Here is a 25,211-nt window from a genome sequence, read left to right on the forward strand (position 1 = left end):
GGTACATGCCCTTGACCGGAATCGAACCTGGGATCCTCCAGTCCGCAGGCCGACGCTCTGTCCACTGAGCCAAACCGGTTTCGGCTCAACACACTTTCTTTACCAACCTACCTAAAATTATTTTCCACTTAACCATGGTAGCAAGTGGCCAGAATGGCGACCTCGGGTGTATCATTGCACAAATTCCAACTCCTTTTCTCTTAGGAATATACAAAATGAAAGTTGGGGTTAGTGCCAAGAAATCAACCCAGCCAGAGTTATGTGAGCATAAACAACTCTCCCACTCGTCCCTTCCTGACACTCTTGGGAGTATCTTAAGGGGCAGAGTCACAACCATAGAGCTTTGATTTTTGATTTTTGTTTTCAAAATATTAATCACACATCTTTGCTTGAAGGAATTTAATAATGCTTAGCTGGTATTTATGGGAGAAAAGACCGTTAATATTAGGGCATTTAGATGTTTCTGTTTCAATGGCTATACTTCCCACCAGAGAAACTAGTTTTTGTTTTAAATCATAAACCTCTGAAACAGATTAAAAACCAGTTCTGAAATTTCTAGTGTAATTCTCCCCTAAAAACCTGGGCCTTGACAATGCTGTGCTTTGTTTTATTTGTTTCCAAGTAGATTTTTCTCGCTGTTATTTTTAGAATTTATTATTATTTTGTTGTTAATTCTCACCTGAGCATATTCTTTCCATTGATTTCTTTAGAGCAGGGGTGGGGACCATCCAGCCCATGGGCTGCATAAGGGCTCAAGAAATCATTTGGTGTGGCCCTGCCAAGGCAACTGCAGGCAGGACTTGAAGTTCAATAAATCTAGGAGCTTTTTTCATAGCAACATAAATTTATATTAAGTGAATTGTATTCAGTGAATGATGTTATAAATATCCAGATGACCCATGGCAGCAAAAAGGTTCCCCACCCTGCTTTAGAGTGAGTGGAAGGAAGGGAGGGAGGGGCAGAGAGAGAGAAACATGGATGTGAGAGAGACATCATCATCATCATTATTATTATTATTATTATTTGCTTCATTTGAATGGGAATTTTTGGAACAAGATGTTTCAGTACATATCCCTCTTTATATTGGAGGGTGAGGCAAAATAAACACAAGATATAGTCTTTAAAAATATCTAGTTAGCAAAGCTAATTGAAAATTAAGTTACATTTTTTCATATATAAAACATGTGCCTGTGAGTCACTGACATGTGCTTTTTATAATTACTAAGTAATGCAGATGGCCTGGTGGTCACAAATGGATGTAAATTATCAAAACGGTATAAATGAGGGGCTGAAAGTCCAGTGACTGTTATAGTAGCTTTTTATTTAAATTTCCATTTTAATTTACCTTTCAAATGTCTGAAATATTACTAGAATTAAAAAAAAAAAAACTACATAAACATCAAATTTGCATTAAGTATTTTGCATTAAGTATTTTTAGGAGATCTTTCTTGGGTTTTAGTTAAAGCGGGGGGAAGAATGACAAATTGGTTTTCCCAAGACATAAAACCAGACAGGTCAGCTTGGCTACTGTAGTGTCTGCGGTGCCCGCAGGCTGTGTGCCTCTGGTCTTCCTCTGAGTGGCTCTGCTGGTGAAACCTGGCTCTGGCCTTTCTTTTGCTTTTGCTTGACCATGCGTTCTCGTGGGAAGGTAGTACGATTCAGATCACAGAGAAAGAAAGTGGACGGTTTGGCCTGTGCCATGCCCCATTTAACCAGACGGGTTTGTTTTCTATTCCTGCCTTCCTCCTGGAACCCGATCACTTCTGTGGTCAATAGACGGACAGCGAGCGCACGGACACCGCGGCTGATGGGGAAACCACTGCCACTGAGGTTGGTATAATCACCGAGGTGCTGGCTCTGCATTTAGGAACTTGGCGTATTAGCTTTTAGAGTGGAGAGGAATTCTAACCATAGCAATAGGAGTTAAATATTTTATATGGCCTAGACTAGTGGTTCCAAACTCTGTAGAATCCCATTTCATGTTTCTCATTCAGAAGGTCTGGGGCCCAGATGGAGAATTTGCATTTCTAAGGAGTCCCCAGAAGTTGTTGATTCTGTCCATTTTAGTTAGGACCACATTTTGAGAATCATTTGGCTACACTGATAATGCTTATTTTTCATATATTCCCCTATCCCAAATGAGAGGCTGTTTATCTGTCATAGCTATGAGGAGTGGGGAGGAGCATCACATTTAATTTAATTAGCTTGTTGATGGATACAGATATATACTTAAGTTCCAAATGGCCAAGTATACTTGTTAAAATAATAATACTTCTTTTAACTCGTTTTTGTAGACTGGATGTAGCACAGGTCACTCAAAATAAATGAATTGTCTAGGAAGAGAAATTTAACAAATAACTGTTCATACTTTATTGAAAAAAATGTGGTCAGATAGAACAATGATAGAAGCAATACTATGCTATTATGTGTCCTTTATTAAATTTTTAGGGTACATTAAATATGTGTGTGTGTGTATGTGTGTGGCTTATGTTGTTTTTCAAATCTTCTCTCCTAGTAACTAAAATTTCTGTAAAACCAGTATGTATCTATAGTAATAGGAGTAAAGATGTTCGTTTCCTAAAGTGCTAGCAGAATTTATTTTTTATTTTGCAATAATTTTTACTTTAGTTTGTCTTTTTACAGCATTCAGTATTATAATACCTAGTTGGGTATTTAGGAAGAACTAAATATTGTAAGTGGAATCTATAAATCATTTTATTGAAAATATCTTCAGAAAAACATTTCCAAGTGGAGTTTTTTTAAGTATCTTACTTCTGGGAAATGCCAGGGTTCAATTCAAAGCTTGGAAATAAAAAATTTTTTAAGTTAAAAATAATATTGTAAAAGTATTTTTCATATCCTTTTAAGCAATCATGTAAATTTATTAAAAGTTAATAATTTTCTATGGCAAAATATAACCAAGTACATGTTATTTTATAAGAATTAGTAGTTACATATAGCTGCACATTAATATATTTAATAAATTTCACTGTAATCTTAAGTGCTACAAGTGAACAATATTTTAATAATACTTTTTTATATAGCAGTTAACATTTTGTTGTATAACATCTGAAGCACAAAAATCAATACATGTAACAGGTAGCTTGTGAGGCTTAAAAATAAGTGAAGAGCTGTGAGCCTACCACGTACTTCAGAATTAGCACATCACTCACACTGTGTTAGAGTTACCTGTGCACGCTCTAACACTTTTCCTACTCTCAGGAACCAGCATAAAAATAGTGCAGGGTGGGGCATGCTGTGTAGGCAGTCTTGACCCCTTTGGCAGATAAGGAAACCTGGACCCAGATAGACTGACTTGCTTATGGCCGCTTGCTCAGGCATTGACTTCTCGCGTGTAGTTTTACTCTGTGCTCCTCTGTAGCACAGGCCCTGGGTGACTGTGGCTTGGCCTACTTACCTAGTTTTTTGTACTCAGATACCAGTGCAAGGATTAGACACGTCCTTGGAATGAGGAGGGGTGAGGGAGGAAGGATAACAGACTTGCATTTAGGTAAATTTTTATATATTTTTTACTATAAAAACTCAAAAATTGTGTCTTTAAAGGTAATTGTTGATTTTAAAGGTAACTGTTGATGGTAGTTGATTTTTATAAAAATTTTCTTATTTGTCCAATATCTTTCTTCTTCCCTCCCAAATTGGTTTTTTAAGTACATGAGTTCAAGAAGTTTTTAAATGTGAGAACCTCTGTGTTAAACTTTTTGAGCCTCAGTTCTCTGGCCTACAAATTGGGGATAATAATAGCTAACCTCTTAGAATTATTATGAGGATTCATACACTGCAAGGAGCTCTTATTATTGGGAAATCATAGCCATTCTTATGAATTTTAATTTTAATGGGGCTCCCTACACTTCATGAACTATTTCTAATGTCCATTAAGGACAGCCCGCCGAGCCCTTGCTGTCACCTCCCAAGCACAGGTGTGCACTCATTACACTTAGAAGTCTGCAGGTTAAAGTGGCAAAAACCCACTGAGCAAGGAACCTTTTACTCCTCTTTTCCTTTTAAGCTTTGTCATTTGTGTGTGGGAATGTTGTGGTTTGCAAAGAAGAAATAGTATTCGTAAGCAAGAGCAAACTAGTGCCTCCTTTTAGCAAGTTTATATAGACCGTGGTTCTTCGGCCTCAGAGTCACTTGCATGGTAAGACTTTGTTTCCCGCTCTTTCCTGATGCTGGCAGTCGGACCAGGAGGAAGATGCAGAGCTCAAGGCACAGGTAGAAAATGAAAAACAAAACAATAGCAAAACCCAGTGTGTGTAAGCCATTGTCCATCGGCGGTGTTCCAGTCTTCCCGCATGCTCCGTAGCCGGTTGCCATGTAGTTGATGCAGTGTGGAGGGTGACATTTGTTCCAGTGACTGCCATGTCCCTTACCTTGCCCTTTCTTCTCCACTTTTTTCAGAATAGTCTGATTAAGCGAATAAAGGGTGAAAATGTGTATGTCAAACATAGTAATCTTATGTTAGAGGTTGGTATGAGTATATACCAGTGCATGTTCGTGTGTGTTGATTTCTTCCGTGGTATGCCTGTGGGCTCATACCATGATGCATGCACTGTGTGCCCTCACCTGTGAATACGTGGGGATGACTTCTCACCTTTCTCTGATTTCCTTCCCCTCTCTTTTCCTGTGTGTGTATTTATTTTAATTCTCTCTGGTTACATGTGAATTATATGCTTTAAAATTTACCATTTTAAACTCTTAATTTTTATGCTTGTGTGAACTAGATTATTTTTCCCTCTCTTTTCCTTGGCAATATCACATTTTCACCAGAGTGTTTGTGATAGTGTCATGAGCTGTGATCAAAACTTTTGTTTTGACTACTAATGAAATTGACATTACTTTTTTAAAAAAAAAAAAAAAGAGAGAGAGAGAAGAAAAAGGAAAATAAATGTAAAATGTTGACTGTTGGATTCTTTATGTTCTGAATATAGGAGCTAGATAAAACTCAAGATGACCTGATGAAACATCAGACCAATATTAGTGAGCTGAAAAGAACCTTTTTAGAAACCTCCACAGACACTGCCATCATGAATGAATGGGAAAAGAGGCTTTCTACCTCCCCAGTGCGACTAGCCGCCAGGCAGGAGGATGCACCCATGATAGAACCACTTGTACCTGAAGAGGTCGGTATTCAGGCTATTGGTTGCAATTGTCTTCTGTTTACTAGACTCACTTCTCTACAGGGTCTGCACCTGGGGAAAGGATTTGGCAAGCTTCTGAGTAGAGAATCTCACCACTGGTCTGTGTGTAACCCTAGCTGCCATATTCAGTACTCCAAAGAAAAGCTGAAAAAATGATGAGGTGGCTAAGGAGCAAGTCGGTCACATCAGATGGTGCTTAAGAGTAAACAAGGAGCCACGGGGAATTATAATGCATGTCCTCCTATTCCGTTAAACCTAGATTTCACAGCTGGGAGAAAATTAGGTACTGTCAAAGAACTGACACTCTTTCTGAATATGCTGCTTCTGCTGCATTAAGAAATGCCCTGAAAACTCATGAATGCTTCTCATTAATTGCAAGATAAGGCTTATGGAGGTTGTCTAATGTTTGACTAAATGGTGACCTGAAGTTGATAGAATTTCAGGACATACTTTATTCTGGGAATACTGTACCAGCCTTTTACAGGTATGAGCAGTATTTTATTTTTATTAATAACTGATTTTTATACATATGGCTGCTATATTAACTGATGTATAACCAGTTTTTATTTTATTTTTAATGAGGAAAGTAAGGCCAGAATCTGTTTTTAAGTGAGACCTTTCCATATAGGAAAGCTCTGTATAAATTACAGCCAGAGTGCAGGGCGGAGACAGCTGGTGAGAGTGAACTGGTGCTCCCATTGTGGGACCCGCCAATAGCTAATCTGTCAACTATTAGACATCATCCTGCTTTATCTGTCTTTCAAAAGAAGTGGCTTTTTAAAACTGCACCTTTCTCGCATTGTATTGATTAATTTCTTATCAAGACTCCATTATTGTGAGATATTTGTCCATGAAGCTGAAACAGAACAGAAGAAAATTAAAACTTAGGCCTTTATGGGAGAAAATTTCTTTAACAGTAGTCAATGCTTAGGTCTTCGCAGTGAAAAAAAAAAAGTAATTACACTCATTTTGGTCATTTTTAAAACTTCCTTTAAGAGCTATTTATCAAAAGTGACCACAATCACTATACTATCTGCATGACAATTCCAAATCCAGCTAAACACTGATGAGGCATATCTCTATTTGAATTACTTTGAAAAGGGCCCTTTTATGCAGAATAAATGGCAAGTACTATTACCAAAGTATTCCTTTACCATGAAACACCAATTTCCATCAGATTACTTGAGTGTCAAGAGACGAAATGTCTCATTCCAATTGATTTAAACGTTGTAGACCCTGCATTAGTAAGAATATCGCTTGTTAATTATGATTGCATAAAATTTCATTGTAATGGGTCAGATTTGACTTGCTGTATATCTACTATCTCTGTTGGGAATGAGGAAGATCATTTTGGCTCTGAGGATGGCAGACACTGCATTAAGTTACAAAAAAAAAAAATAAGTAGCCGCCAAAACTGAAACCAAAAAGCCCATGCCTCTTTACAGGCTGTAAGTAAGGGACATGGTAGGTGGTAGCCACTTCAAATGAAGCTTAGGTGGACGCGTAGAGAAGTTAAAGGTTGGTGCTAATAAACAAGGGACTTTACAGAGCTAGGCCATCAGACTAGTAAAAAATGTGTTTCACTTACTAAACCTTCTTATTCTGAGAGAATGACATTGATGAACCAAAAATCATTAATAACTTGAAAAGGTGATACTTTGAACATAGTGAACTTTCCCTGTGATAGCACAGACAAGCTGCAGTGAGCCCAAGAAAGGATTTCTTTTTTATGATTAAAGGATAGAAACATGGCCTCTGCAGAGGAGTGAAGCAGTTTGGTTATTTAGACTGGAGAAGACGATGGGCTGGTCTGCTTTTAGGGTCTCCTAAGCTGTTAAGCAGAGGCTCTACCCCAGGGTCCAGCACCACCACAAAAAGAACATGATAGAAAGACTTGGCTTGACCTGAAAAAGGACTTAAAAACAAGGCTGATTAACCCTGGTTATCAAAGAGCAGCCTAAGGAGCTTCAAGTCCAGAGGAAGAGGGGTCCTTTCAGGGTGGGTCAGCGCTCTGCGTATTTCCCTTGACCTTGGGGCTGGGCAGAGTAGCCTAGGGGCTCCCTTCTAACGCTGTCCAGGCCCCTTTATGGCATCCAAGTTTACATTCCATTTGAGGGCCGTAAGAACAATCCCAAAAGTTAGTATGCTCTAAATTCTTAACAGTGTCCAAATTAGGGCCCTGGCTTTTGTTATGGTTTGTGAAAAGTGCAAAAGATAACTTTCCTCCTCTCAGCGAGCTACATGCAAAGCATATTCATTTACAGACACATACCCAAAAGATTTTCATTTTAGAAGGGAGGTATTTTTCTAAGTAAATTACTAGTTTTATGTCATCCTATTATTTCATGTATCCCTTTTTATTTTTTAAATATATATATTTTTTTATTATTGATTTCAGGAGGGAGAGAGAGATAGAAACATCAATGATGAGGGAATCATTGATCGGCTGCCTCCTGCACGCCTCCTACTGGGGATCAAGCCCACAACCCAGGCATGTGCCCTTGACTGGAATCGAACCCTTAGGTCTGCAGGCTAACGCTCTATCTGCTGAGCCAACTGGCTAGGACTCATGAGTCCCTGTTTAAATCTAAGTAAACAGTAATTGACCAGTTTAGAAAGAAGTCCTAAAATGAAATAACTTAATTAATTTTAAACAATGGCCAAATACTGTTTGTGTGAGAGGTTGAAGAAACTCTGATTCAATGACCCCCAAGCTTAGTTGGATTTTTTTTGTAATCTTGGTAATAAAATGTTGTGGAAAGAATCTGATTAGGCCCTGACTGGTTTGGCTCAGTGGATAGAGCGTCGGCCTGCGGACTGGAGGGTCCCAGGTTCGATTCTGGTCAAGGGCATGTACCTTGGTTGCGGGCACATCCCCAGTGGGGAGTGTGCAGGAGGCAGCTGATCGATGTATCGATGTCTCTCTCTCATCGATGTTTCTAACTCTCTATCCCTCTCCCTTCCTCTCTGTGAAAAATCAATAAAAATATATATATATAAAAAAAAGAATCTGATTAGGACTGGTTTTTAATGTGACCATCTTTTTTCTTTATCTATGGTGTGTGTGTCACCTAATTATTTTTTTTTTGAGGATGTTTTCATTGATTTTTTTTTTTAAGAGAGGAAGGAAAAAAGAAAGAAACATCGATCGGTTGCCTCCCATACGTGCCCTGACCAGGTATGTGCCCTGACTGGAAATTGAACCCACAATCTTTTTGGTGTATGGGACAACACTCCAACAACTGAGCTACCTTGCCAGAGCAGTAAATATATTTCTATAAGATGCTACCAATTTATGATTAGAAGAAAATTCAGAGTTAGAAATACAAGTAATAAGCTAGTAATGGTGATGATACTCTAAGCATATTACATATGTTTACTATAAAATGAGAATTTTATTGCCATTGGTTTCAAGTTTAAAATATTTGCGTTATTAGGCCCCAAAAGAGCAGATAATATCAGTCCTCATTAAGTTTGGAAACACATACAGGGTTCATGGAACATAGGAAGGGTAGATGTGTGGTATGTGAAGAATTCCAGGTATGTCTTCTGTTCACACATATTTTCCATGACAGTCTTCTATGATACACCTTGGCCTCGTCCATATTAGACGCATGTTCCCTTATGGATACTTGAATATTAAAAGTTTCCAAATTCCACCCAACATGCAGTCCCCATTCGCACTTACACAGTGCCAATATTCTCTTTCTTAATGTGGCTGGGCTTACAGGTATGTGGGCTTAGTACAGTGAATCCTCCTCATTCACAGACTCCATATTTGCACATTTGCTTCCTCACTAAAATTTATTGTAACCCCAATGTCAGTATTAACAGTGGTTCCATGGTCATTGGCAGACAGGCTGAGTGGTGAAAACCTTGAGTGGCTCAATGTGTACGTTCCCAGCTGAGGCTGAAAGGCAGGGTTCTGCTTTCTTGGTTCAGCTCTCACACTGTAAACAAGTGTCCTTTTCATGGCCTGTTTAGTGCCACATTATTGCTTTTTTGTGTTTTTGCTGGTGATTTTACTGTTTAAAATGGCCCCCAGGCATAGGACTGAAGTGCTGTCTATATTCAGCAGTGTGCCTTATGGAAAGCTACATGTGTTAGATGAGCCTCATTTAGGAATAAGAGTGTTGTTGACTCTGAGTTCCATGTTGATGTGGATCAACAATATATGTTAAATATAAGGGTCTTTAAACAGAAATACATATAAAACGGGTTATGTATTGATAGTGACCAGAGGCTCACAGGAGCCTAATCCTGTATGTCCCCATTGGGCAGTGTTTCAGCATTCACCAGTTCATTTTCATAGCGACTTTATAGAACGTAACTACCATGAATAATTGGAATCGATTCTATTTGTGCATTTGTCTGCTTTCTGGTCCAGCTCTCCTTTTGCTATTCAGGTCTTAGATGGACCTCAAATTGGACAAAAACCCATTCACCAGGGATCATCTATTTATGATTAAGAAGAATTATCTCCATCTTCTGAATCCGACTTCTTTGATTTTTCCATCCAGGCCTTGGTACATATTATAATTATCTATGGGAAATTTTTAAATACTGATGTGCACCCCACACATCAACTATTATTTAAAAGCTGGCCACATAATTCTAATGCATAGCTCAGTTTGAAAACCCGTGGCCCAGGCAGAAGTGAGGGTCACAGCTCTGTAGAAACTCTTGATTCCCCCAAGAGCCAGTGCACCTCTGAATTTTGCATGCCAGCATCGGGCCTTGTTTCCCAGTCGTTTCAGAGATGAACTTTTAGGTCACTAAACAAAATGGATACGTCTAATTCTGTTCTAAACTGTTATACTAGTAAGTGTCCTCATTATCAACTTTTCTTTGTCAGTACCTCTTCTCTGTTAGCTGAACTAACTGGATTGGGGTTGGCCTTATATAGGGCTTAATTTTAATATCTATCCCCTTTTGTTACCCTTTTCTGCAACTGGACATACCCAGTTCTGAGTGCAGACAGTGTGGACATTTTCAGTTATAAACACAGACCTTTTGGAAATTAATTGATGTCAGATAACAGGATATGCTGACTACCACTGTTTTCCTGCTGATTTTGTTTTTTAAGCTTTCATTTTAGGAAATAATATTTAATTCAGTGATTATAATTAGAGGCCTAGCAGTGGTATTCTGAAAAGTACCTATAATTTTGACCTTTCTTTCCCGTTTCTTATTCCTGTTTGAAAAAGAGGCTATGATTGAAAGTAAACCAAACAAAAATCCACATTTAATGATTGCACATGGTATGTTTTGTCTCTTCCAATACCTTTCTCCAAAGTGGGGCAGGACAGGGATTTTATTTTTCCTTCAAAAATGTCTTACTTGTTCCTCACTAAATAGCTCTCATAAAATTATATTGTTTACAACAATAGAATTTATTTTGAAAGCTCCATTCTTCTAGAAACTTTGAACTTGGTTATTTTTAAATTCAACTTCCTTTCTGTCACTGTTGTATGGAGTTGCACAGATAGGGTCAGTAGTCAATGAATAGCCACTTAAATTATTCCTATTTAATACTAGAGAAAGGAATAACAAGAAGATAAAAGGAAAAAACTAGTTCTAACATGACTTATTTACTTGAATGTTTCTTAATTTGGTATGATAAAGATAAGCATGATTTGAAATACTTAATTGTTCACCAAAATATTTTCAAATTGACTCTTTAGAAGTCTTCACCATGTTATGAAAGTTCAAATAAAGCTACTACCTTGAGTATATTTTATGTTTATTTGTGGAACAATAGACAAGTCGATCTAGATATAACCGGGTTTATTCGAATCAATAGCTAATGCAGTGACCATGTGTGTTTCTTGACTCTTTATGTAGCAGCACTTACATGGGAATACAATCAAGTATTAGAAATAGAAGCGAGGCTTTACTCTCACCTTAATGTTTTTAAGTCTTAACATTTTCTTTTAATACCCACTCACTGACGGTGTGCTGGTGACTGGCATAGAGACACTGTTTGAGGCTGGGCACTCTTTTTATTGCTCTTGCATGTTCTGTGTTTGTACAAATAAGAGTGTTTGAGTCATACAAACATGAGAATTTCGGAAAATCATCTCTTACTTTTTGGAAATAACTATTCAACTCTGAGATGGTTTCAGACCATTTTTCAAATTAATAGACAATGATTTGCTTTTTCAGAAAAAAAATAAATAAAAGAATGACTGTTAAATTATAGCACAATAAAAGAACTCTCTCCTAACTTGCCTTTTTGGGAACTGTCTGCTTCCTCTTCTCCAACCCAACCCCCTTTATTCAAACAGACCAAAGAAGAAAGAGAGATTTCTGAAAAGGTTATATTTTTGCGGCAGGGAAGCTCTTCATTCCTTGAGTCTCAGGTAAAAAACAAGCATAAAAGAATTTTCCAAAAGGGTATTGCTCTTGAGACTGCAGTGTTATTAAAATGTCTTTAGTTTTGTTTTCTTTCTTAAAATTCACCTTGCTGAAAACTAAGGTAGGTATGTATCATTTTTGCTTCGCTTCTGGGGAGGGGAAAAGGAATTTTCTCACCCTTGTACTAGTAGTTACCAGTTAGCCATCATTTCTTTATGGCTTTTGGTCCTAGGTGGTTATGTCTGTGTGTGGGCATTTCTAATTATTGGAACTCTTCACTATTTGTTTTACCCTTAGTGTGATACTAATCTGGATGGCTTTGAATGGCTTTGAAAGTTCTGAATTTCTATTGGTTTTCCCACTAGCCGAGTGTGGTAAAGAGAATGCGGGAAGGAGACTCTGCGGTTACCTCTCAGCAAATCATTTTCCAGAAAACTGTCCCATCGACCCTAGAGGTTATTTTTCACTTCATTTCATTTAATCTAGCACCAACAACTTGATGAATCTGTACTTCTTTTTTTCCTAAGGCACACATACTTCTAGATTCAAGTTTGCAGGCAGTGATAAATATGCAGGTAGAAAACATTCCAATTTAAAATGTAAACCAAGGTGCTTATCTGCTCCTTGATTTCTCTACCTTCTGGAACATTTTAGACTAGTCAACTGCCTGGTCCCATCCTGTGAGGCTTCCCAAATGCAAACATTTCTTAACTTTCATTTATCTGCCTTACTGGCACTGACAGTAGGAAAGTGGCAAAGGGAACACTGAGACGATGAACATCAGTTGTAAATAAGATTGGAACACTGTACAGGCGACTGTGGCCTGTTTTTAAGAGGCTCCAACAATGTCCCAACAGTGGGAAATAGTTCCTTCTAATGCCTTGAACACAGGCACAGCAATAGTTATTGGATAATGAGTGGTATAATGGATTTGACCTTCTAAATAAGGAAGTATAACTTACAGACATGCAAGTATATTCCCAGAAACTTGTGGAATGCTGGCAAGTTCGTTTTGAGAACAGATATGAATACACTGTTAGGTTTCATGTGGAAAACTGGCTTCTTGTGTCAACACAAGTAAAGCTAAATAACTTGAACAACCACTTCAAGATTATATTATTTAATGTTAAAATATAGGATAAAATAGATGTTTAACATACGATCAGGTATATCTCTTGCAAAGTTTACCACCAAAGTATGTTTCTGCTTAAAGAAATCTGACACTGCAGTTCCACGTGCAGACTGTAATCTGAATTGAAGGTTAGAGCTTACACATTTCAGATGAGAAGAGATGGCAGCGGTAATTATCAGATGGCACCAGCCTGTGCAGTCACCTGAGTGTAGCTCTTGTCCCGATTTTCTTAAAGGATTCTTGTTTCAGAAATGAGATGCCATCAGCGTTTCTAATTTAGCTTTTATATTTCAAATATAGGGCACAGAGGATTGGGTTTTTGTAGACAAAATACCCACTGAGGTAGTTGATGGTGATTCGAAAAAGATGGTGACTTACAAGGTGGTGACCATGAGCAGTAGAACTGGTGACATCCCCGCCGACATGTTACGCTCTAGTGCCATTGAAATGCAGAGCTTCGATGACTTGGCCCAAGAAATACAAGTGAGAGAAGAAAGCAAACAGAAGATCTACGCCCTGGGAAAGTCCTATGATACCGTATCCGGGAAAATCGTGACTATGACGGAGAAGGCTAAGGAGGGAGAGAAGGGCGTGCAGCCCTCGGGTCTTGAAGTGTTTCAGAAAATGGAGCCAAGGAAGGTCATCCCCGTCATGACAGAGTACGAGGTCCTGGAAGCCGTTGCTGATGAGAAATCCAAGCGGGGACCCGAGGGCCACACCCCGAAGCGGAGGCTGTCCGAGTCCCTGGCTCCCATCCAGGAAGCCGAGTCCCGGCGGCAGAGCCCGGAGGCGGAGGACGGCAGCAAGGCCCCGGCGCTGGGCGGGGGCGCGGCTCTGCACGGGGGCCTGGACAGCGTGCGGTGGAGCCACGCTGAGCACGCCGCGGAGGGGGAGGCCTTGAAAGTGGGGCTCTTTGGGCCCCGAAGGAAGAGCCTGTCCGAGTGGAGGTACTCCCAGGAGCCGGCCTTCAGCGTCACCACTGCCCATTACCTTACCGAGTCGGCTGCCTCCCGAGTCGTGGTAACCAGTGCCTTTCGCTCGGCCGCCGTCCCCGATGCCAGCATGACCTTTGTGAGGCAGTGCCCTTCCACCCTGAGCCTTTCCGTTTATCTTGCTGCTTGGCTTTACGTTCAGAGCAGCCAACCCAAGCTTTTTACTTTTGTTCATGGTTCAGTCGATACCGCAGTCCAGCGAGCATTAAAACACCTTTCGTTTTATTTCCAGCTCCCCGTTCCCGAGATGCGATAGTGCTGCTGTGGCTGGCAATGAAGGGAAAAAATGATCCGCTTAAACCAGCGCCTCCCTGATCCTAATAACTCTCTGCTTTACCCAACAAGAGCTCGTGGTCACCTCGATTGGCTGTTTTAGTTCCCATTCTTTTCCGTTCCCAAAGTCTCTGGTGCAGTCCTTCCTCCCTCCTCCGCCTCCAGTTTTGTCTAACCAGCTGTGAATGCGCTGTGTGCCTGCATAGGTACTTGTCTCTGTGCTTGACTCTCCGTTTCTTTGTTCACTCAGACTAAGCAGTCTTCTGGTGAAAAGCTCATGGATGGCTCTGAGATCTTCAGTTTATTAGAGTCCGCGAGAAAACCGACAGAATTCATAGGAGGGGTTACCTCCTCTTCTCAGAGCTGGGTTCAGGTGGCCTTTTGCTTCCATCCTTGGCTTCCGACTCTGCCTGTTTGCCTTGCTTGCTTTCTTTATGCCTGTTTGCTCTCTGTGTGTGTGAGTGTGTGTGTGTGTGTGGCACCCAAGGGGCATGGCATGCCTGTCATATGCATTTATTTCCATTACAAGAACATACTTCAGATACTCAAAAGGCAATGGTGATGAGAAATTTTAATGGCATTCAATTTTTAAACCATTTTATGTCACCTATTAGGTCTAAGAAAGCAACCCAAACCAATGTGAATGTGCTACAAAGCTTTTTTATTTTGTTTGGTTTTTGGTGGTGATGGTGGTGGTTTATTCTTTAAATTGTGTTTTGCACTGCATTTTGTTTCTTTTGCGGATATCCCAAAGTAGCAGCACAGATTCTAATGTGTATGACATGGCAGAGGGCAGGCATCAAAGATTCCGGTGGGAGGGATGAAGCTAATTTATATTTCCTAAAGTGTTTATGGTTATAAGCACTTTACACTGGCTTTAGGCATCCTGGTGAGTGGCGTCTTTTGTGGGTTTTTTGACCTTTGGTTTATGGAAAGTCGTACTGACACAGTCTTTCCCCATACAGAAAACAGAAACCAAGGCGGAGTCCAGCGAAACAGAGACCGAAACAACCCAGCCCCCCCAGCCACTTAGCACGGAGAAGGTTGTTCAGGAAACGGTGGTGGTGGAGGAAAGACGTGTGATGAATGTGCATGCAAGCGGGGATGCTTCTTACGCGGCTGGAGATGACGCGGATGCTGCAGCACAGGCAGCATCTGCTGGTGCTTCTAGCGTTAAAGGGAAGGAGGGCTCTGCTCTGACGGAGGGGGCTAAAGAGGAGAAAGGGGAGGTGGCCGATAAAGCTGTCCTGGAACAGGAAGAAATGGCCACTGCTTCCCGCGAGCCAGAGGAGGAGCAGAGTGTAACAATCCACGTTTCTGAAACTTTGGAACAAAAACCTCATTTTGAGGTAACTAGTAGTTAATTTACTTTTAGCACTAAAGTAAACTGATTTGAGTCCTTGAAATTTAGTTAAGCATAAAGATGGAGCTAAGTTTAATTTTCTATCTTTTTCAAGTGCATTTTGTTTCTCCTCTTATTTCTGTCGTGCATGGCAATTATGGGTCTCATGCAAACATATATAACGATTCTTAATAATATATAGTTCCAGGAAGTGGTTTCTGCTCTCACTGCAATTATTATAATTGGCAATAAACCTGGGAAGTGCATGTCCAGCCAGGATATTAGAAAATTTGATAAATTGATTTCTGATCAATGTAATCCTGAAGGACCACAATCCATGCTTGCCCAGGTGCCAAATACCAGAACTTGATTCTTTTTCCTGTTTCCTTGTAATTCTTAAAGTATTGGGAGCAGGGGAGTTATGTCTTATTACTTGTTCCTTTCTAAGAAGTTCATATGTTTTAAAAGGCTAATTTATGATTTTTTTATTAAGATTAGTTTATGAGATCAAGGAAGGGGGATGAAAAATAGTTTATGTCCTTCAAAATGTTTTCCTTTACCTGGAACATTCCACATAAAGATGCTGTGGAATTCTGGGAGACTGTTGGACATGTGTCTGTGGTGTGCCTCACTTCCCAACTTCCCTAACCTCATGGAATATGAAAACATTTATTTCACACTAACCTGTGCTCGTATACATCCACCAAGTGGGGAAGGAAAAAACCAAAACTGTGTTTGTACAAACTAATAGCCACTCCTCTACTTCCCATTGGTGCAGTCATCCACTGTGAAGACAGAAACCATCAGTTTTGGCAGTGTGTCACCAGGAGGAGCAAAGCTTGAAATTTCTACCAAGGAACTGCCCGTCGTTCACACAGAAACCAAAACCATAACATATGAATCCTCAGAGGTAAGAGTCTGTGAAGACCGGAGCCCTGGCACTCTGTTCTATCCCTTTCATGGCTGAGTGTGTTTATATAGTATAACTGCATGATTTTCAATTTGTGAGACTCAGAGGACCCAGCAGCCAGACTGTCTCTGTCAAGAGTGATGCAATACTTGTTGTTTTAGTACTGATTGTGGGGTAGCAGGCACCTTAAACAAGTCTTCCTACATCTCAAAAGGTAGAAAAAGGCCCAGACATCTATTTCCATAGCCATCAATAAGGAAAATATTAACCCAAGCAGCCACTGCTCTCATTTCTGAAGTCCCAGCTTTATTAATGACTAGAGGCCCAATGCACGAAGATTTGTGCAAGAATGGGCCTTCCTTCCCCTGGCTGCCTGCACCGCCTTTGCTCCAGCCCAGAGCCACCTTTCCACCTTCCCATACTGCCCAGAGGCCCGGAGCAGCTGGGGCGGTGCAGAAAGCCTGCGTTGTTGCCAGGGCAATGACTCAAGCGTCCTTCCCCCGGCTGCTCGGCGCCTGTGTATGCAAATTAACCCGTCATCTTTGTTGGGTTAATTTGCATACTCCTGATTGGCTGATGGGCGTCATTAAGGTACGGTCAATTTGCATCTTTCCCTTTTATTAGTGTAGATGGTTAACTCTGGCCACATCTGGGTCAGTCTTTACCCATAGTGGCAGCTGCCAGATGCTGATTGAGGTGCACAGTGATTATGGGAGACAACTAAGCACCATAATACTCTAAACTAACCGCAAACATCTGGAGAGGTAATGTAAAGATTTGAGTGTGATATCTTACTCTTTGCTTGCTTAGGTTGATCCTAGTGCTGATTTGGAGCCCGGTGTGCTAATGAGTGCACAGACGATCACATCTGAAACCACCTGTTCCACGACCACCACCCACATCACCAAAGTAAGACCTTCCCTAGGAACGTTTTCTGAGTTTGGCCGCATATGCAGATAGTTATGTGACTCTCAGTATGCCAGGATAGCTGCATTGGAGCTTTCTCAACTACTATATTTATGGTATATTTGTCCTCCTGAGCTAGTTCTGTTCAGGAACACACAGTCTGATAACCTTTGCTTACCTGACACTAATGCTTGGCACATGATAGGTGCTCCAGAAACACTGGCCAGCCAAGTCCAAAGGGTTCCAGTCCACCCTTGTTTCTGAAATTAAGAATTTAAAATAACTGCCATAGAATTCTGTTTCAATTCTTAACGAATGATATTGTAATAACTATGCATGGGTACTAGACATACTGGGGTCATAACTTCATAAACTATATAAATGTCTAATCACTATGTTGTGCACCTGAAACTGACATAGCATCCTGTGTCAACTGTAATTGAAAAATTAGGGGAAAAAAAGAATGATGTTACTTAAAACTGGGTCAGCATCTTCTGCCATTTCCTCCATTGAACAATGATTATTCCTCCAAGTGGGAAAATTCATAACACTTGTCTCTTCCTTCCAGACTGTGAAAGGAGGCATTTCAGAGACAAGAATTGAGAAGCGAATAGTCATCACGGGCGATGCGGACATCGACCATGACCAGGTAGTGTGTGTGAGATGTTCAATACCCTGTCAGAAGGGCAGAAAAACACTTGTTGGCCCTGTTCTTCCCAGTGCTATTCTTCCAGTCCAGCATGTAATCTAAACAGTTTTCTGAATTAACTTTTCCATATACAATGTCTGATTCCTTTTGCAATCATTGTACCTCATTTGTAAATTGTGTATATAGATCTAGCTCATGAGTCTCCACCTTGCTACTGATCATGCATGTTCCACCTCCTTTTTGTCTTTGCCCTTCTGTGATTTCCTGGGGATAGGCGCTGGCTCAGGCAATTAAAGAGGCCAAAGAGCAGCACCCTGACATGTCAGTGACCAAAGTAGTGGTCCATAAAGAGACAGAGATCACACCGGAAGATGGAGAGGATTGACCCCAGGTAAGAGGTGACACTGATTCACTTGGTTTGGCCTCGGCTGGCATGTGGCATGAGGCACTTTCCCCTCATCCTTCACCTGACTCCGCCCTTTCCTGTTTTCTCTCACTGGCATTTGCAGGGCTGGCTGGTTACCAAAAAGGTGGAAAATTGCTTGGCAGGTGCTTGTTTCAGATTTGGAGGTTCCATCCAGAGGACTTTGCAGACACTGCCAGCTAGAGGATAAAGGAAAAGCAGAGTCCTTGCTTGCGAGATCTTGCTAGCGTTTGCTTTTAGTCCTTGTCCTATACTCATTTCGTTAGCCAATCTGCAAGGCCAAATTTGATTTTACTTGCCATATGACCTGCTCAGAACTAAGGTAGTTTTGTTCTGAAAGGTGCAATATGTGTGTTGCAAATACTAGGGAAATAAAATATACTCCTTAGTCCTTTTGATGGCAGCATTATCCCATTGTAAGCTTTTTCTTCAACTGTGTTTGGTGATAGCCTGTGTATGCTTTTGTTTGCTTTGGTGGGTTTTTGTTTTTGTTTTTGTTCTTTGTTTTTTGTTTTTTTCATTGGAAACCTGAGCACTGACTTTCATTTTGGATGCCTTATATTTCCTGTATTCTTTGGGTTCATTTTCCCCCCTGGTGTAGCATCGCATCTCAGCAGGAGGAAAATTCAGTCCTGTGGTCCTGCTTTCCTCCAGGAAATGCATGCCTTTCCAGCTGCTGTTGGGCCGGCATCGCAAGCAGACAGCATCCTCTGTGTGTGCGCAGACTTGTCATGCATACTAACCTGCCATGCAAGCATTTGTGGGGCTCTCAGCACCCTAGGGGGCTTTGAATGCTGAATGCAACTGATGAGCTACTTGCACACTTGGCTATGTGATAAAAATCTCTTAAATGTTTTACATGTGTACATGAAAGAAGTTAGTTCTCTGACTTTGGTTTAAGAAACATAGATTGACAAGAGGCCTCTCTTAAAGAAAAACATAAAAACCACTCAGATTCAAGTTATTAAGTAACTTGAAAGATAGTAATTTGGAAGATAGAAAGCAAAAAAAGATTCTCCACAGAGCTTCAGCCACTTGGGTGATTGCTGTAGTTATTCAAGACAAAGCGTATCAGTGACTTACACTGGTATTTTACAGCATCTTGTCAAAAAGAGCATTGAATAGCCGGCTGGTGGGGCTCAGTGGTTGAACATCAACCCAGGAACCAAGAGATCACCTGTTCAATTCATGATCAGGGCACATGCCCGTGTTTCGGGCTCAATCCCCAGTGTGGGGCATGCAGGAGGCAGCCAATCAATGATGTTTCTCTCTCATCAATATTTCTATCTGTCTTTCTTCCTCTCTCTCTAAAGATCAATAAAAAATACTTTTTTTAAGAAAAAGAGCATTGAATAACCTGCAAGATACTTTTCTTCTGACCTTGATCTCGGGTGTTTTCAAATACATAACTGACCAACTCTCTTTTCTACAGGAATAACTTAGCCTGCACAGGAATCCAGTCATGCAAACCATTAGGAAAACCAGAGCCTATATGGAGTTCTTTCTTCTCACCCCACTGACTTGTATCTGCCCGTGGAAACTTTCAATCCAGAAGAACAAACCTTGACCGTTAATTAAAGACACTGGCAGAGAAATCTTCCCATAATAAAGCAATCCGAATCAGCAGCACTAAACTGATATTGCATGAAGCAACGATAAAATTACAAAAGAGCAGCATTTTTAATTTTCACAAAGTGTCTAAGTTTTCAGCTATACCTGCACGTTCATAACCAACAATATAAACCGTGATCTCATGTAACACATAACCAATCCATGCCTTTTATAGTTTATTATCATTAAAGTCTAAACAAAATTGCAGTTTCTTAGGTGACAGATCTTTTGTTTACAGATAAATGAAGATTACCCTAAAATGCTAGAAGCTGTCTAGGTCCGTTGTGTCAGGGTTATCCCAGATTAGATGTGCCAACAACCGAGTCCACTAGTCAACACTTGAATCTTGTACTTGTTTCACCTGGTTTTATTACTCTTAACCCATGAACAGTGATGACTCTCTGATCCTCTGGAAATATTTAATGCTTCCAGTCCTGCTTTGTGTAATTTAATTCATTATAAGGTAGTACTGATTTTAGCATATTAATGTGATTTCTTCCTTGTCGTCCACTTTGGTCTGCGTTCAATCTTGAAAGATTTCCAGAGTTCCCTATCAGATCCTAAATATGTAAATTGTCATTATTTGGGGGGAAAATAAGTATTTTTGTTCACAATATTCTGAAATTTCACTGTTGGGGTGTTTTATTTTGTTTTTTCCTATCTTCATTTCTTCTTTCTTATATTTTTTAATTGATTTTCCTTCTTTTATTTAAAAAACTGTTTTATTTCCAAATCTGGTCCATATTTACAACCTAGTTCAGAGCCAAGCCTTAAACTGTACAGAATTTCCACTGTAATTAAGCTATTTACTGTTTAGTTATAAATAGACTTCAAAAAGATATATTCTCCATTACACTGTCTACTGCATCATTCAGCCCATGGTGAATGTATGTTTCTGCATAGCGAAATAAAAACGGTAAATGCATTCTCTGTGTACTTTCAGTATTGTATGTGGTTGGCCCAGACATAACTTTTGCACATCAGAGGCCTTACTCATCTGCATTGTACAGCTAGCCTGTCTTTGTATGATAAAAAGTGTACATATGATGACATAGTGTGTGGACTATTTCAGGTATAGGAGATGGGGAACAAAATCTATAATAATAAAAGCATAATATGCAAACCAACTGAACAGCAGAATGACCTTCCGAACAACCACGCTATGACACGCACTGGCGCCAGGCCAGCCAAGGCTGGTGCAATGCGGTTGGTAGGGGGCCCAGCCATCGCTCCATGATCGCCCTGCAGAGGGAGGCCCAGGCCACTGACCTGCAGCCTGTGGTGGGTGGGCGGGGCCTCCCTCTGTGGGGCTTGATCTATCACCCCCAAAGAGGGAGGCCCAGGCTACCTGTCTGGCAGCACTACAGCGGGTAGCCTGGTGGTCAGGGCCTACCTTTTGGGGTGATCGATCACGGGGCTCCTGGATTGTGACAGGTCACAGACCAGGCTGAGGGACCCCTCTCCCCACCCCATGCACGAATGTCGTGCACCATATATAAATGGTGGCCTACGGAGGCCTTTTTAAAAAGTACAGAATCTCAATTTCCAAGTTTTGACTTTTTCATAAGAAAAGAAGCTCTGTTACATAACCAGGTTTCTGACTGCCTTTAACCTACCGGAGAGTCACCTCTTGCTCATGTCAGCTCCATGGCTGAACAGGTTACCCACGTGCATTCCACGGAGGCCCATGCAGTGTGTTCCCGCAGCTCATCTGCATCAAACTCCTCGCATGTCAGGGACTAAAAATAAGACTTTTGGTTACCAACTGCCAACCTAGTACTTGCTGGCATTTCCTACCATGTCATGCTTTACCTAACTCTCTGATTTTTTTAACTCTAAACTTAAAATTTTCTTTTCCATGAAATTGTTAGATTTGATCACATACTTCGTCCTATTGAAGTTACCTAATTCTTATCATTTATCTCTGAAGGTGTTATCAGCTTGTCCTTACTGTCAACACTGAGTATTCATTTTAGGAACCAAAACATCCTTTCCATTGTGTTTGAAGCCAATCAAAAATGTGTTGAGAAAAATTAACACTTTATTGATTTGAAATGGTATCCCAAGGACCCTGCACCCAGTCTGCTTAGTTTGTGTCCTTCAGGTTGTACCGTGTTTACTATTTTAAAACAAAACCAGTGTGTTCATATTTTTCTGTCCTCAGCTGTACGTGTTCATTTTTATAAACTTACACATTATCAAGGAAGTTATACATTTTCAGCTTTCCTTCTCTGTCATTGCTCTTCAAAATTTCCCAGCCTCCACTCACTGCTGTGAAAGCCTCTCCCACGTGTTTGTGCATTTGTGACAGCAGAGCCCCACATCTAATCAAAACCTGCAGCTGCTTTCTATTCCTGTGTAACAAATTACTACAAAAGTAGCAGCTTAAAGCAACACACACTTATTATCTAGGTTTCTGCAGGTCACGTGGCGGTGTGGTTTCTCTGGGTCCTCTGCAAGGCTGAGGTGGGGTTGCAACTGGGAAGATCTTGCTTCCACGCCTTTTTCCAGCAGTTCGCAGAATACGTTTTCTCATGGTCATAAGACCCTGGACAGCTTGCTTCTTGAAAGCCAACAACAGAGGGAGACAGGAGGGATCTCCCAGCCAGACAGTCTCTGACAACATAATCGGGGGAGCAGCTTCCTACCACCTTTGCCATTGTCCGCTGATTGAAGCAAGTCATGGGTTCTGCTCACAGCATCAACAAATTTAAATGTTACATTTGGAGGGTAGTCCAGCCCTATCTAACATTCCCTAATTCAACAATTTTAAAGATGAATTCCACTCAAATAAAACTGGCTTATGCTTATTGCTAAACTCAGGTAATCTCAGAACATTTTTTAGCCATTACTACTGAACATTTTTTAGCCATTACTGATACAGAAAAATGTAACATTGTGGCCAGTGTGAAAAAAAAGAGCCTGGATGTTACACTTTAAGAAACCAAAGAATTCCACTTCTCTTAGCTATTTTCCTCATAGTAAAGAAATGCTTCTTGATTTGCTCTGAGATTCAGGCCCAGGGCCATAAGAAAACAAGAATTTAGGCTTCTCTCAATGAGCAGAAAAGCAAATTGCAAATCTAAAGGCATATGGTCCGGCCTATTGGTAACCTGCAGTTCCTACTAATAGGGATCTGAAAATCATTAGCTGTGGTGTTGTCAAGCCTTAAAAAAATCTAGCCTTCCTCCCAGTAAAGACTGCCTGCTCGAAGGCACTAAGCTCAGCCCAGGTGGTCACATCCTGCTCCTTCTGTAATTGGGATGAATGGGCAGAATCGCAGTGACGCTGAGACACCCATCACCCAGAGAGAGAAATGAGGACAACACAGAATGTGGGAATTTCATACAGTTTCACTTGCCTGGAACAATCTTCTCCCCCGCGCCTTCCCCCTCCCTCCCCCGCACCTACTCTCTATTTCTTTGAAATGTCACAGCCTTCTTGGGTACCGTGAGACTGTGCACCTTGAGGACTGCTCAGCCCATTTTTCTTTAAAAACTGCTATAATCGATTTCCTTCATTATGTCAACTTTCTAGCACATTTACTACACAATTTAAGTCAACATCAACCCTAGTTATTTTTTAAAAATCAACATGGGGCCTGGCTGGCACGGCTCAGGGGTTTGAGCCTCGTCCTATGAACCAGGAGATCATGGTTTGATTCCCAGTCAGGGCACAGGCCCGGGTTGCAGGCTCGATCCCCAGTGTGGGACGTTCAGGAGGCAGCCGATTTAATGATTCTCATCATTGATGTTTCTACCTCTCTCTCCCTCTCCCTTCCTCTCTGAAATCAATAAAAATATATTTTTTTAAAAAACAACATGGAGCCGAAACCGGTTTGGCTCAGTGGATAGAGCGTCGGCCTGCGGACTGAAGGGTCCCGGGTTCGATTCCGGTCAAGGGCATGTACCTTGGTTGCGGGCACATCCCCAGTGGGAGGTGTGCAGGAGGCAGCTGATAGATGTTTCTCTCTCATCGATGTTTCTGGCTCTCTATCCCTCTCCCTTCCTCTCTGTGAAATATCAATAAAATATATTTAAAAAAAAAAAAACAACATGGAGTCTAGAACATGGATCCAAAATTGCTTATAAACAAAGGCTATGTATTCCCTTTTAAATGCCTTTTTACCTCTCTCGCTACCATATAAGAAGTGTCGGCCTTCAATTGCCATAGAGGTGGCCTTGTGTTTTAATAGGCATTTTACTCACTAAGTAAAATTGGATTATTTCATTTTATTAAAAGTATATTTTTGGGGCAGGCCATTGTGTTCTCAGAAATGACATTTCATTTTGACAGTTTCTTATCAGAGCTGTTCAATTCCTAGGACAGCTGACAGAAGGCAGTAAGGACCCCATTGAGTGTGGTTACCAACACATGTAGACACACACATGCGCACACACCTCGCGTGATTCTTTCAGATAAATGTAATATTTAGAGATTGGCCAGGTTCTTGTATTGCAAGCTTAAGAAAAAGCTTATCAGCTAAGATAATGTGCAATGCGGAGGCACCAGAATATTTTTTGGCTGAGTTTCAGGCTTACTCATTCTCAATATGAAATCCAGTCCCTGAAGACAAGCGATGATGAAGAAATGCACATTTAAGGCAGCATGAGCTACCAACAATCATTGGCAAAAATATTTGAATTGAAAGCTTTGGTGAGGATACAAAGTAGAAGCCACTCAAACACACTTCTGATGGGAGTGTAAATTGGTAATTTATAAATAGGTAAGTAGATTGATAAAGACATATTCTTAATTTTTCTATAATCCTTTTGACTCAACAAATCCACTTATGGGAATTGTTCCCTAAAAAGGAATTCATATACAAGGATGTTTTGCTCCATGTTACTCATGAAAACCAAAAAGTTTAAACAGTAATTATTCAGCAAAGTGGGAAATTTTTAAGTCATTTATGGTACGTATGTAAGATAGAATACTATGCAACCACTGAAAGTTAAAATGGAGGAAATCCTGAAATGTCAGGTGCAAAATTGGAGAAAATGTCCACTATGATACAAACTAGAGAAATGCTCATCGGCAGGGGAAATGCCTGGGAGGATGTGTACCCACGTGGGAGCAGTGATGTTCTCTCTGACAGAAGAGCATATGACTTCTTTCTTCTTGGTGCTGTTCTGTCTTAAAATGTTTCTTTCCATGTTTATCGCCATTATTATATTTTAAAAACAATAGGGAATAATACCAGTAATTTTATCTGGCAACTGAGAATAATGGAGAGTAAGAGGAATGTAAATGAGAATAAATTTGAAAAACTGACTTTTCAAAGCCATTATTATAACCACCATTATTACAAACGCCTTGTTAAAGACTGACTTGCTTAGTCACATTCCAATTAGAATGGTGATCGATGAGTGTCGTTACAGACAGTGAAGTTATTTGTAGGAGCCCTGATGCTAGACCTTCCAGATGAGTAAGCGGTGCCTTGGATGTGCATCAGC

The 25,211-nt window shown here is 40.5% G+C and overlaps 1 protein-coding gene across 48 annotated transcripts in view; it reads left to right on the forward strand.

Moving 5' to 3' along the window:
• The window catches only part of EPB41L3 (erythrocyte membrane protein band 4.1 like 3), a 221,968-nt gene extending 201,288 nt beyond the window's left edge, over positions 1-20,680 (forward strand). For 12 of the 48 annotated variants that reach the window (XM_080683562.1, XM_080683560.1, XM_080683544.1 and 9 more), the window contains 13 exons: positions 1,777-1,830; positions 4,198-4,233; positions 4,950-5,141; positions 11,447-11,521; positions 11,882-11,971; positions 12,949-13,668; positions 14,164-14,286; positions 14,879-15,262; positions 16,034-16,165; positions 16,976-17,074; positions 17,640-17,720; positions 17,995-18,111; positions 19,577-20,680. In XM_080683562.1, coding sequence (XP_080539688.1) covers positions 1,777-1,830; positions 4,198-4,233; positions 4,950-5,141; positions 11,447-11,521; positions 11,882-11,971; positions 12,949-13,668; positions 14,164-14,286; positions 14,879-15,262; positions 16,034-16,165; positions 16,976-17,074; positions 17,640-17,720; positions 17,995-18,105 — 2,097 coding nt within the window. In that variant the 3' untranslated portion in view covers positions 18,106-18,111; positions 19,577-20,680. The remainder of the gene's footprint in view (positions 1-1,776; positions 1,831-4,197; positions 4,234-4,949; positions 5,142-11,446; positions 11,522-11,881; positions 11,972-12,948; positions 13,669-14,163; positions 14,287-14,878; positions 15,263-16,033; positions 16,166-16,975; positions 17,075-17,639; positions 17,721-17,994; positions 18,112-19,576) is intronic. The other 36 variants (XM_080683585.1, XM_080683584.1, XM_080683566.1 and 33 more) reach the window with 11 other exon arrangements.
• Positions 20,681-25,211: the final 4,531 nt, after the last annotated feature.

Source organism: Plecotus auritus (assembly GCF_963455305.1).
Source record: "Plecotus auritus genome assembly, chromosome: 8".
Classification (NCBI taxonomy): Eukaryota; Metazoa; Chordata; class Mammalia; order Chiroptera; family Vespertilionidae; genus Plecotus; species Plecotus auritus.